At 40.5% G+C, this 11,464-nt stretch overlaps 1 protein-coding gene across 2 annotated transcripts in view; it reads left to right on the forward strand.

Moving 5' to 3' along the window:
* The window catches only part of PCDH11X (protocadherin 11 X-linked), a 1,508,525-nt gene extending 1,498,002 nt beyond the window's left edge, over positions 1 to 10,523 (forward strand). For both annotated transcript variants that reach the window (XM_077286500.1, XM_077286502.1), the window contains one exon: positions 6,566 to 10,523. In XM_077286500.1, coding sequence (XP_077142615.1) covers positions 6,566 to 6,951 — 386 coding nt within the window. In that variant the 3' untranslated portion in view covers positions 6,952 to 10,523. The remainder of the gene's footprint in view (positions 1 to 6,565) is intronic.
* The last annotated feature ends 941 nt before the right edge of the window (positions 10,524 to 11,464 follow it).

The raw sequence follows: 11,464 nt of genomic DNA on the forward strand, positions 1-11,464 counted from the left end.
TTTGCATGGACTTTTGCAACACTTTCTGCCTTGAGAAAGAGAATGTTATGACGTTTTCGGTAGGCAGCTCCAACGCAGACTTATGCGTTTCCATAGTTTTTGGCAGCAAGTTTTCCAAGCAAGGCATTACGACATTGCAATACCTTCATTGCCTTGTCTTTTTCTCATAGCGCAGTCTGGTGACTTCTCTTTCGCAGCCGTCTTCTTCCATTGCTTCATGTCCAGTTCTGATGACCATATGTCCACTCTGGTCACTTTTGTTGGTGGATAGGAGAATCCATCATTGTCGCTATGACCAGTGTTCAGCTACACAGCCCCAGACACAGCGAGCGAACATGCTCTGCAAGTGCTGACACTATTTTATCATGGCCAGTAGGAAATTTTTGCTTTTGAGGTTCATTCACAGGAACATTAAGCAAAGGAGCTTGGACATCCATGAACTTATTGCTTTTCCATCGTCCTGATTTGCATTTTGGGAAGACTCCACAAGAACCGTCACCTAGATATCACAAGTTGCCTCTAATTGCAGTCGCTCAGATCTTACATCTTCCCCTATTTCTTCCTTCCAACATGTCGACAAGAGTTGACAGTTCACTTGCTGCGGCCAAATATGATCCCTCCCCATTATATAACCAGTGGTTTTACAGTTTTGGCTGATATTTTTTAACGAGCCTTACATTAGTTTCCAATGATGAATGGTCCTGGGGTATCTGTATGAATTGTGGCACGTGAACATTCGCATTGCCGTCCGGGCTCTACCGGATACTGTTTGATGGGCATTTCCAATCTAAACATCAGAAGCGAGGAAATGAAGCACGCGGATCTCACTGCTGTCTGTCTGTCGACTCTGCAAAAGCCAATAATTACGGTGTCTTCAGATATGAAATCTACATCAAACACAAGCCATCATGAGTAAACAAGATGCGGGCGTTTGATACAGGCTCCGTAGCCCAGGATCGGAGGATTTCAGAGACTATTCCTAGACTGAATCCTCAAATTTCAGTTTGTAATTTCATTGCAGGGGCTGTCCACTACTGATTAACTTTTTGAAAATTGTCCCATGATGGTGCTAAAATTGGCCCATGGTTTGAAAAAATGGCCCATAGAGGTGCTAACATTTTTAAGAAAATGAAAATAAAAAAACATCTATCTGACCTGCTCCATCCTTCTAGAGACTGTGCCACACCTGTCCACGGGTTGGATCTAGTATTGTAGCTGATATTCATTGAATTATATGGGGCTGAGCTGCAATACCACACACAACCTGAGGACAGATGTGGCACTGTTATAAGAAAGAGGCCCGTTATTCTAACCCTATACAACTCCATTAGGGTAAATTATCTTTTTTTTGCAGTATTTTTTATGGTGCTGCTTTTTAAATTAGGCAAATGTGAATGAATGGAAAAGCAAAGTAATGAAGTTAGTGAAGAAAGCGCCTTCATTTCCATTTTCATAGCATTTTATGTTGCGTTTCTAGTGTTAGTATATAAAGAAAGCAGCGCATTGTGACAATTTGCATGTGGCTGTGATTTCATTGCCTCCGTTTGCTGATGATTTATGTTAGCGAATTCCCCGTTAATAGATGCAAATGACATGCATGGCTCCATATTACTCACATCTTATCCCATTAACATATCTGTGGCGTATGGAACATGAAATCGCAGAGATAAGTATTCTGTCCCTTTCACCCATGATTCGTTAAGTCTATTTTTATGCAGCCGGTAAACAAAAGCGGGAGATGTCTTCATTACCGGAGTTAACGGGCAATAATGCGGGGAATGGTGGAACTAATGATCAGCGGCAAATACCACAAACTGCAAATCCAGAAAACCCCGATACAAGAGAAGCCACCAAACCAATACGGATTCCAAGATTTCGGAAACTCTTACATGGTTTGGATTAGGGGAATGGAGGAGGTTTTCCAAAAGAAGACATTGACATTAGATGGATCCAACATCTAATTTAATGGGGTGTTTATTACTTAATAGTTTTTAAAATGGGTCCATAATGGTCTTAAAATATCTAAGAAATGAAACAACTAAAAATACACGGACTTACAGGACCCCTGCTGCTTCCGGTGTCCACTGTAGGTGTCTCGGCTTCCTCTTCTCATGGGGGGGATCAGGCGACTGTAGCAATAGTGGTCCACTTACGCCAGAAGAAACAGTCCCCGGGTGCTCTGCTCTGACGCTCATTGTGGGAAAATTAGAGGGGGACACTGGCAGCAGAGGTGGGGGGTCCGATAGTTATGTATGTATGTTCTATACGTCTTCATTTTCTGATTGGTGGAGGTCATAGATCTCTAGAGCACCCACCACTTACAGGGGGTGCACAATCTCGGTTTCTCCTTTTGCAGTGACAATAAAAGACCACAAATTTGCAGGGAAGTGTGCTGCACGGCAAAGGGTTAAAGACCCATAAAATAAAACCAGTGCAGTGCCGCAGATCCTTCATTCTCAGGACCGGTGTGGTAAACAACTCCAGATAAAAATAATGGTATATGCTACAAAATAATAAACTCTTTAGGACAGCCATAGACATCATAGTTGGGTGAATCCACTGATTTTGGTGAGATTGCCCACAATCCTGTCCTATGACAGCACATCCTTAGATGTAATGAAAAATGGCGGCTTCCAGAAGAGACTGGCAGCGATTTACTTTCATCTCTCTCCACTTCTTCAATAAAATACGGAAACATTTCTTTTTCATGCATTGTTTGTAAATCTGTTCGGTGCTGTTTGATAGTAATCCCACCGAAGCCATCAGATCCTTCAGATCCTCTAACCAGTTTGCCCGCTCTAGTTATGTACAGTAACTAATGATTTGTGATCGTTCCCCAATTGGAAACTGGCTACTGCTTATTAATCTTCCGAGCTCATAGTATAGGTGATCTGCAGTTTTGGGAGGTTAATTGGAGCTCACGACTTACAAAGCAATGTCCTCTTAACCGGTTGATATCACTTTCTCCATGATTGTCATGAAGGGTCCACTAGTTGGGCAAATTTTCTCTATTGCGATCGGCGGTCCCTTTGGAGCCCACCCAGGTGTCCTGACGCACTTAGGCTCCAACACAATAATGGATCCGAAAGGTGAGCCATCCGGAGGTGACTGAAGCAATTACTTTCCATTCAGGTCTACTTCCTTCAAGATGATGCACATTGGACCTCTTAGATCCTTCTGATTTATGTGTAGATGAGGACACAAGTAACTGTTCTGCGTTGGTAAAAATGGGACCTAAATTCTACATTACTTGCTCATTCTCTGCAAATTTTGAGCTTAAAATATTTTTTCCAAAGCAATCAAAGAACTTCTCTGGAGACTAAGGATAATGGACGCCATTTTCAAATACTAAATCCAGCGGGGGGAGAATTTTTTTTGATGTTGAAAGTACTTTTCGGTAAGAAGTTGCAGAATAAACAATCCTCACAAAGTGCCTATAAAATCCAAACAATGCTTCATGAAATCTGATTTTTTTTTTCCCACTACATGAGGTTGATGAATGTTCTTTAAAGTAAACGGCGCTAAGTATGCCGCAATTATATTTCTCCACTGCATTGTGGTATGAAAGTAATGCATTATAGCTGGAAATGGTAACGGGGGATGTGGTTATATTATAGTATTGATCCATGATGGTTTCTGTATATATACTTTTTTCTTTTTGTTTTAATTTAGATTTGCTGTGTTTTATTGCTGTGTAAAGACATTTGATAGGTTGGGTTTTTCTACAGCATCAAATCGCATTTCCAAAGTATGAACACTGCTGTACTGTACAGTCATGGTCAAAAGTGTTGGCACCCTTTAAATTCTTAGAAAAAATACATACAATGAGATACAGCCTTCCCAAAACCCTGTCTGATGACAAATGCACACTTAGCTCATATAGTGTATGTGTTTATCATATGCATACATTTTTTTGCACTATATCATATCCTTTTTTGCAGGATGTGGCCAGGCCTCTTTATGTTGGTTAGGTTTTTCTGGGGCGTCTGTCACTGTGTGCTGCATATTATAGTGCTGGGCAGCCCGCCTGTTAATACAAGGGGCGTCATTAATAGGTTGCATACCAGACACTGTGCACCACACTTATCAGTGTGACTGGCGTCCTATGTGAGTTATATCAATGTGCATTTTTTCTACTAGGCAGCCAACCCCTGCAATGTTTGGAGGGTGGGGGTGGTTGTTTTTATCAAGTAGTTTGCACTTGTGCCGCTCCTAGCCTTTATCAGTGGAGGCCTGCTGCATCCTGCTAAGTGTGCATTTGTCATCAGACAGGGTTTTGGGAAGGCCGTATCTCATTGTATGTATTTTTTCTGAGTTTTTTCTATGTTAGCTGTTTTTTCACCCTTTAAATTCTTCCAGAAAATGAAGTATTTCTCCCTGAAATTATTGTAACTACTGTAGGGATTGGCTCAGGTGAGCAGTGGTAGGGCCGCAGTAATGAGGCAACACACAGGCTTCCAGTCCAAACTTCAGTGGTTTATTGTCACTTTAAACAGTCCGTGACAGAAAGTAAGAGAAAACAATCAAACATACTCCAGCTTGGAGAACCACTGGTCTCAGACTCTCCCTTACATGGGACGGGCTTAACTAAGCGGCTGCCAGGTCAGCGGCTTCCGCCAGGTGCCATTCCCAGGGTTGCTAACAGTCATGTCACCAACCTTTGTGACATATGTGGCAGAGAAAACAGTTCAGGCTCATTCCAGCCCAGCTCCACACCCAGAATAACATGTGCCAAACAAAAGAAACTCCATTACATAGTCTATACCACACCCACAGGTGAGGTACCCAACACATGGGCTGATCACGTGATCGTGACATCCCTGCAGGTCCTCAACCTTAGGAAAATAACAGGCCAAAACTTATCCTGCGGGGAGAAATATATCTTCCGTCCAGCACTACACCTTTTACTGCACCACACTACATATATTTTGTTATTAACATGTTTATTTCCTTTGTGTATTGGAACAACAGGAAAAAGAAGCGGAAAAAAAGGCAATGTGGACAAAAGTTCACACAAAACCCCCCAAATGGGCCGGACAAAATAGTTGTCACCTTCAACTTAATATTTGGTTGCATCCTTTGCAATAAATAACTGCAATCAATCACTTCCTATAACATTTAAGAAGCTTCTTACTCCTCTCAGCTGGAATTTTGGATGACTCTTTTCTTGCAAACTGCTTGTCTCTCATATTTGAGGGCATCTTCTTCCAACAGCAATTTCTTCACAGATGATCAATGGGATGGACATCTGGACTCATTGCTGCCACTTCAAAACTCTCCAGCACTTTGTTTCCATCCCTTTCTGGGATTTTTATGAAATATATCTGGGGTCATTGTCCTGCTGGAAGACCCATGCCCTAGGATGCAAACCCAGCTTTCTAACACTGGGCACTACATTGCCACCCAAAATCCTTTGGTAATTTTCAGATTTCATGATGCATTGCACACAGTCAAGGCACCAAGTGCCAGAGGCAGCAAAACATCCCCAAAACATCTGTGACCCTCCACCACATTTGACTGTAGGTACTGTGTTCTTTTCTTTGTTGGTCTCATTACTTTTTACCTAAACAGTAGAATGATGTGTTTTACCAAAAAGCTCTATCACAGTCTCATCTGTCATTAGATACTTTCCCAGAAGAATTTTGGCTTACGCACATACATTTTTGCACTCTGCAGTCTAGCTTTTGTCTATGTGTCGGCAGTGGGGTCTTCTGCACTGTCCTGCCATAGCTTTCATTCCATTCATATATGGACAGATAGCTCACACTGACACTGATGCCCCCCTGAGCCTGCAGGACAGCTTGAAATTCTTTGGAAATTAATTGGGGCTGCTTATCCACCATCTGGTTGAATCACAAGGTCAATTTGAACTCGAGGGGGAATCTGTCATTCTTTTAAGCCAATTTTTTGCCATAAAAAATTAACTATATTTGATCCAAGAAGGAACTTGTGCAAAATTGTTGTTATATGTTACCTATAAGTGGATGAGTTTTCGCAAAGGGGCATGATTATTCACCTCTGGTTAAATTTACAATATTCTAAGTCAAAAAAGTAGAACAAATTATTGCTGAATTCATAAACTATGACCCGAATTCTAGCCAGGGGCTGGTGTAAATGTCTGCCATAACTCAGGACATTTTAGTAATGTACATTATGATGATTTTGGCAGTTGTGCTCAGCCACGCAATTCTCCTGGCTAAACTTCAGCATATTTTAAAAAGTTGACAAAGACTGGGGTAAAAGCAGGTTGCAAACATTTTTTTTTCTAGTTTGGTAACAATTTTGTCTTCCAAAAATTAAAATCTGAGACTTCTCAGATGTGCAAAAGTTCTGAAGACATGTGCTTACTGCAGGGGAGTTTGGTTAAAGACTGATATTTTGCATGCCAGTCTTCATAAATTCACCATTATTTGGTGTAAAACAATAAACAGCCTTAAAACAGGAAAAACTAGACAAAAAATAGATTCAAAAGGAAGAATGAACTGAACCCGTTGTGAACATTGTGCACTTTTGTTTCTGTCCTACAGCCAAACTAATTTAAAACTTTTTTTTTTCTTCTTCCTAGCAATTGAAGTCAATCTTCAGAAAGCCCTGGCAGAAGCCTCGGAGACCTGCACCCAAGAATGCCTGATCCTCGGCCACTCCGATAACTGTTGGATGCCTCCATCCCTGACCCAATACCAACAGTCCAACCCTCCTTTGCCAACATTTGGATTCCAACAAGGTTGGGGAAGAGGTACCAGGCCAGACGGAGTACACACCCTTGGAAGACCTGTACCCAAGGAAGATACTGAAAAGGGGACATCTCGACCCCAGTTTTACAACACATGTGAGAGACACTGTACTATTGAAGATCCGGTCAAAGTTATTCCCTTGGCAAATTTTACTCCATGTCAACAAGCACCAGGTTCAGGGAGTAATTCTATCTTTGTACATGAGCACCAGCTCTGAGGAGCATCTCATAGCTCCTTGTGTGTATACTTGTGTGTCAGATGTACATAGTCACTGCTGAACACTCCATACAACATGTGTAAGATACATCAGAGTGTGACATGAGATACATTGTGTATATAGAACGACGCTACATCTAATGACTGAAGTAAGACTAATGACATGTATTGTATGTTCTTAACACTGTCGCCCACAATCATTAGATTAGGGAGTAAGTTCTTCAAAACTTTGATGGGTTATGATTGAGCCAGTTTTTTTTTTTGTTTTTTTTTTAAGGGTCCTGAAAGAAGTGGAATGGGCGCCACAACAAATATGAAAATATTCGCCATTGTTATTGATAATTCCTAATCCTAGCATCTACTCCCTTTCATCCCATGGATGTAGAGTCATCATATCGGAAAGTGGTCTAACCCAAATTTTTCAAACCACTCATGGGCAAAAAAACAATGTAGTGAACTTGATCTGGGGTCTTACATTTCCATGGATGTCATATCAGCTACATTCTTTCTATGGTACATATAGTATGATGATTTTGGTGAAGCTGATCTGAGGTCCTTCGCCTCTTTGATCCATTAGCACCCATAATCATTCCCGCTATAGGTGTTAAGGGCGATGTTGAGTCCTACATTGCCATGGGCCCTGTAGTATTTACATAATTCCCTCCATGGTGCATACATTTGTGATGAGCCTGAGGTGACACGTTTCCATGAAACTCTTAGCATCCATAAGTGGAGGCAACGAGAAGTCAGCAGAGATGGAACGTGATATTGACGCCAGGTTATGCCTCTGACATCACACTGTCCTACTAGTTAAGTTTCATGATCAGTCCTTTCCTATATATACACACACACAAGCCTTTCGCTCTTATTCCTGCTGAATAAACCCAGGATCGTAGATGTTCTAGCATTGCAATTTGTTAAACTGTATAATTGAGCCGGGTCCATTCTGATGGATTGTATGATTTATATCCCACAACTAACAATTACCCGACCGATATATCCACTTCTAGCATTCCTCTACGTATGACGGAGGCATCGTAGGCACCGGGCAACTCTGTTTACATCACTATTTAGTTTCTCTGTTGTATATAGTACATTGCAATCGTCTTCTTTATCACATACGACGATCGAGCAGCAACAAAGCTGTCAAAATAGTAAATCGATGACTGCAGTAGATTTTAGTTTCAATAGGAAAATTGTTAAAGAGTCACTTACGTAATGGATTTATGAAAACAGTCGAAGACGTTCACAATTTCTTTATTTTCCCTTTCTGCCATATTAAACCATTATTCTTTGACTTCATATAATGCGTGTTACAGTTAGAAAACAAGGATGCAAATTAGTTGGTCCTTCGTGGGAACCGATGAATATTAAAATGTGCGTTCACAAATTAAAGTTATTACATTTTTAAGTAATTTCAGTTAAGTTAATTTACGGGGCCTCTTCACTGTAGATCCGGTAGTCCCAGTTGTGGTTTTCAAGCCTGGAAAATAGATTTCATGTAGGAATAAGGAATATTGGAATCTAGTAACCATTTCTGACAACAGATTTGCATATTGCCTATTGGGGCAAATCTAGAATGGAGAACAGTCCTCTGCTTGAAAGACCACTTGGATAGTGAAGGCAGAAGTAAGATGTGAAACTTGAACACAGGACATCATGGACATTTTCACAAGTTGTTCTTCTACAAGCACAATCAGGACCCATAGAGTTCAACTGTTGCAATGACTTTTACATTTTTTTGTCTGTCTTCTGCAAACAAATTTGTGCAACATGTGAACACCCGCAACATAAATTACCAAACTCTGAATGGAAGAGCTGGCGTACTTGGATGCCGTGTGTGCATACCCTAAAGTTTGAAGCTCTAGGCTCAGTGAAGATGATGACCTTACTCCACATTTAAAGAAAGGCTCTAAGCACAAAATTACTGTTCAGACCAAGCATTTGCACCTGGTGTACCCTTGGCATGTAGGAACAGTACAGTGTGTCCTTATTCCCACATACTTGTTTTCCATCCATCTCCGGTGATCTCTTCCTCTGGATTTATAAAAGTAGGGCAGAAATAGATGAAAAAAAAGTACGTGGAAAGGTGCGATATACTGTTTAACCTCACCAAGGGTGCACCAAACACCTATTCTTAAAACAGAAGCCAAAATAGACATTTTGTGCCAAAAGACTCCTTTAAAGAAAAAACTAAGTCCGAACAATAGGAGGAAAAGGATTTTTCCAGACATTTGTGGGCTTCATTGACACCATAAACCTTTGTGGTTGAGGCTTCAGGGTAAGTACAGTTGGCCAGAAAATCAAGAGGAAACCATAAAAAAGCTTTTAGCATGGATGGTTGTTGGAGTTATTTGACATCTTTATTGGGTCTTGTACTAGGAAATAGCAAGAAGTAAAAAAAAAAAGTCAGAACACTTTAAGAGAAAAAATGGAAATGTCCAGGAATCTACATCAATCAAACATGGGTATAGGCAAAGTGTCACTATGACTGATGAATTCATATCAATCTGGATAACTTCTCCAGGACTTGTAAAGCTGATAATGGTGGAGTGGATATTCATTGTTACTCTTTCCTTAGTGGCCACTGGCCACACATCCACTAAGAATTGGCCTTTGTCAAACACTCTTTGGGTCATAGAAGTGCCAACACAGAGCGCTCTCATCTCTTCTGAAACTATGATATGCGCATTACAAGAATCTTTACTGTGTGAATATTTCCATAGAAATAGGAGACATTGTTGAGTAACCACTTTCTAGGCAAAAGCCATGATTCCGAAATAACTAAGTACTGGAAATTTGACCACATTCCCTTCACTTCAATGGTTGAATAGGGCCAATTAAACTGGGGGTTTAATCTGCTCGCCCCACGTATGTCTATATGCTTCATCCATCCTTTATCTCTGATACTTTAGACGTCAGCGCCTCATCGATGTTATAAGAGCTTTAATTTGTCTCTGAGAGACAAAAGGAAATAAACAATCCAAATGATTTTGTCCTTAAAGTACCGAGCGTGAACAATAAAGAAATCGTGTGAGTGCTGGTCGGTAGGTTTTCTGTGTAAGCTTCTTAATGTAACCTAACAATGTAATTTACAAACAAATCTGTGTGTAAAACGCTGTAATTTACCTGCTTGTCGCTTCTAGAAAACTTCCACTTGTCGAAGGATCAAGACGAATGCAAAAAATGCTTTTAATTTCTCTCTGTGCCGGGCAAATATAAGTAGAGTTGGCATTTTATTTTATATTGTCCCCACTGTAAGGTTTTTGGTTTTTTTTAGAAAATGGTTTTAATTGTGTAAAAATTGTAAAAACAAAACACTAAGAAAAGTCTAAAAGATTTACAATAAAATGTGTATTTTGCCCCTTCTCGCTTTTCATAAGAGTATATGGAATTCTCTCCTGTGGCACTCAGAAAGTTGCATGTATTATCTAGACATAAATGTTAATTCTTATGAGACTTGAATACATTACCTGTAGTCTTCACTTCAGATGTCATGTTTTCCCTTTTTAACTGTGTTTCTATGTCAGCAATAAATAGATGTTGGAAAAATGTGACCTAGGAGTTTCTGGACAGATCTTGCACACCGTCTTCATTATTTACGAGTCATGACAAATAAGAATGATATTGTATTGGTAGTAAATAAAATTGCTGCAACCTTTAGAAAGAACAGCCTGCTGTATATATCACATTTCTTTCTTTGGCTCATGTATTTGTCTCTCTGTGTTCCAAAAATATGCAAATCTGAAAAGAAAATGGTTGGTAAAATTTACATATTTTTTACTATCCAAAAGAAGAAAAACATGAAGCAAAATTATAGCGAACATATCTACTTGAGGTGAGTGAATTGTAGATTTGCTCCATTCAGGTAAAAAATCAATTTGCATTGATTACATTTATGCTCCCCTATCCTCATCTTGCAACAAATGCTTCCCTTCCTTCTCCCTCCCCTCTTCTTTATCCTTTCTCCCTACCTTCTTTAGACCTCCCTCCCCTCTTCTTTAGTCCTTTTTCCTCCACTATTCTTTGGTCCTTCTCCCTCCCCACTTCTTTAGTCCTTCTCCCTCCCCTATACTTTAAACCTTCTTCCTCCCCTCTTCTTTAAACCTTCTTCCTTCCCTCTTCTTTAGTCCTTCTCCCTCCCCACTGATTTAGTCCTTCTCCCTCCCCTCTTATTTGGTTTATTTTACTCCCCTCTTCTTTAGTCCTTCTCACTCCCCACTTTAGTCCTTCTCCCTCCCCTCTTCTTTAAACCTTCTTCCTTCCCTCTTTAGTCCTTCTCCCTCCCCTCTTCTTTAGTCCTTCTTCCTCCCCTCTTCTTTAGTCATTCTTCCCTTATTCTTCAGTCGTTCTCCCTCCCCTCTTCTTTAAACCTTCTTCCTTCACTCTTTAGTCCTTCTCCCTCCCCTCTTCTTTAGTCCTTCTCCCTCCCCTCTTCTTTAGTCATTCTCCTTCCCCTATTCTTCAGTCGTTCTCCCTCCCCTCTACTTTAAACCTTTTTCCTCCCCTCTTCT

The sequence above is a fragment of the Ranitomeya variabilis genome, chromosome 2, assembly GCF_051348905.1.
Source record: "Ranitomeya variabilis isolate aRanVar5 chromosome 2, aRanVar5.hap1, whole genome shotgun sequence".
In the NCBI taxonomy this organism is placed as follows: Eukaryota; Metazoa; Chordata; class Amphibia; order Anura; family Dendrobatidae; genus Ranitomeya; species Ranitomeya variabilis.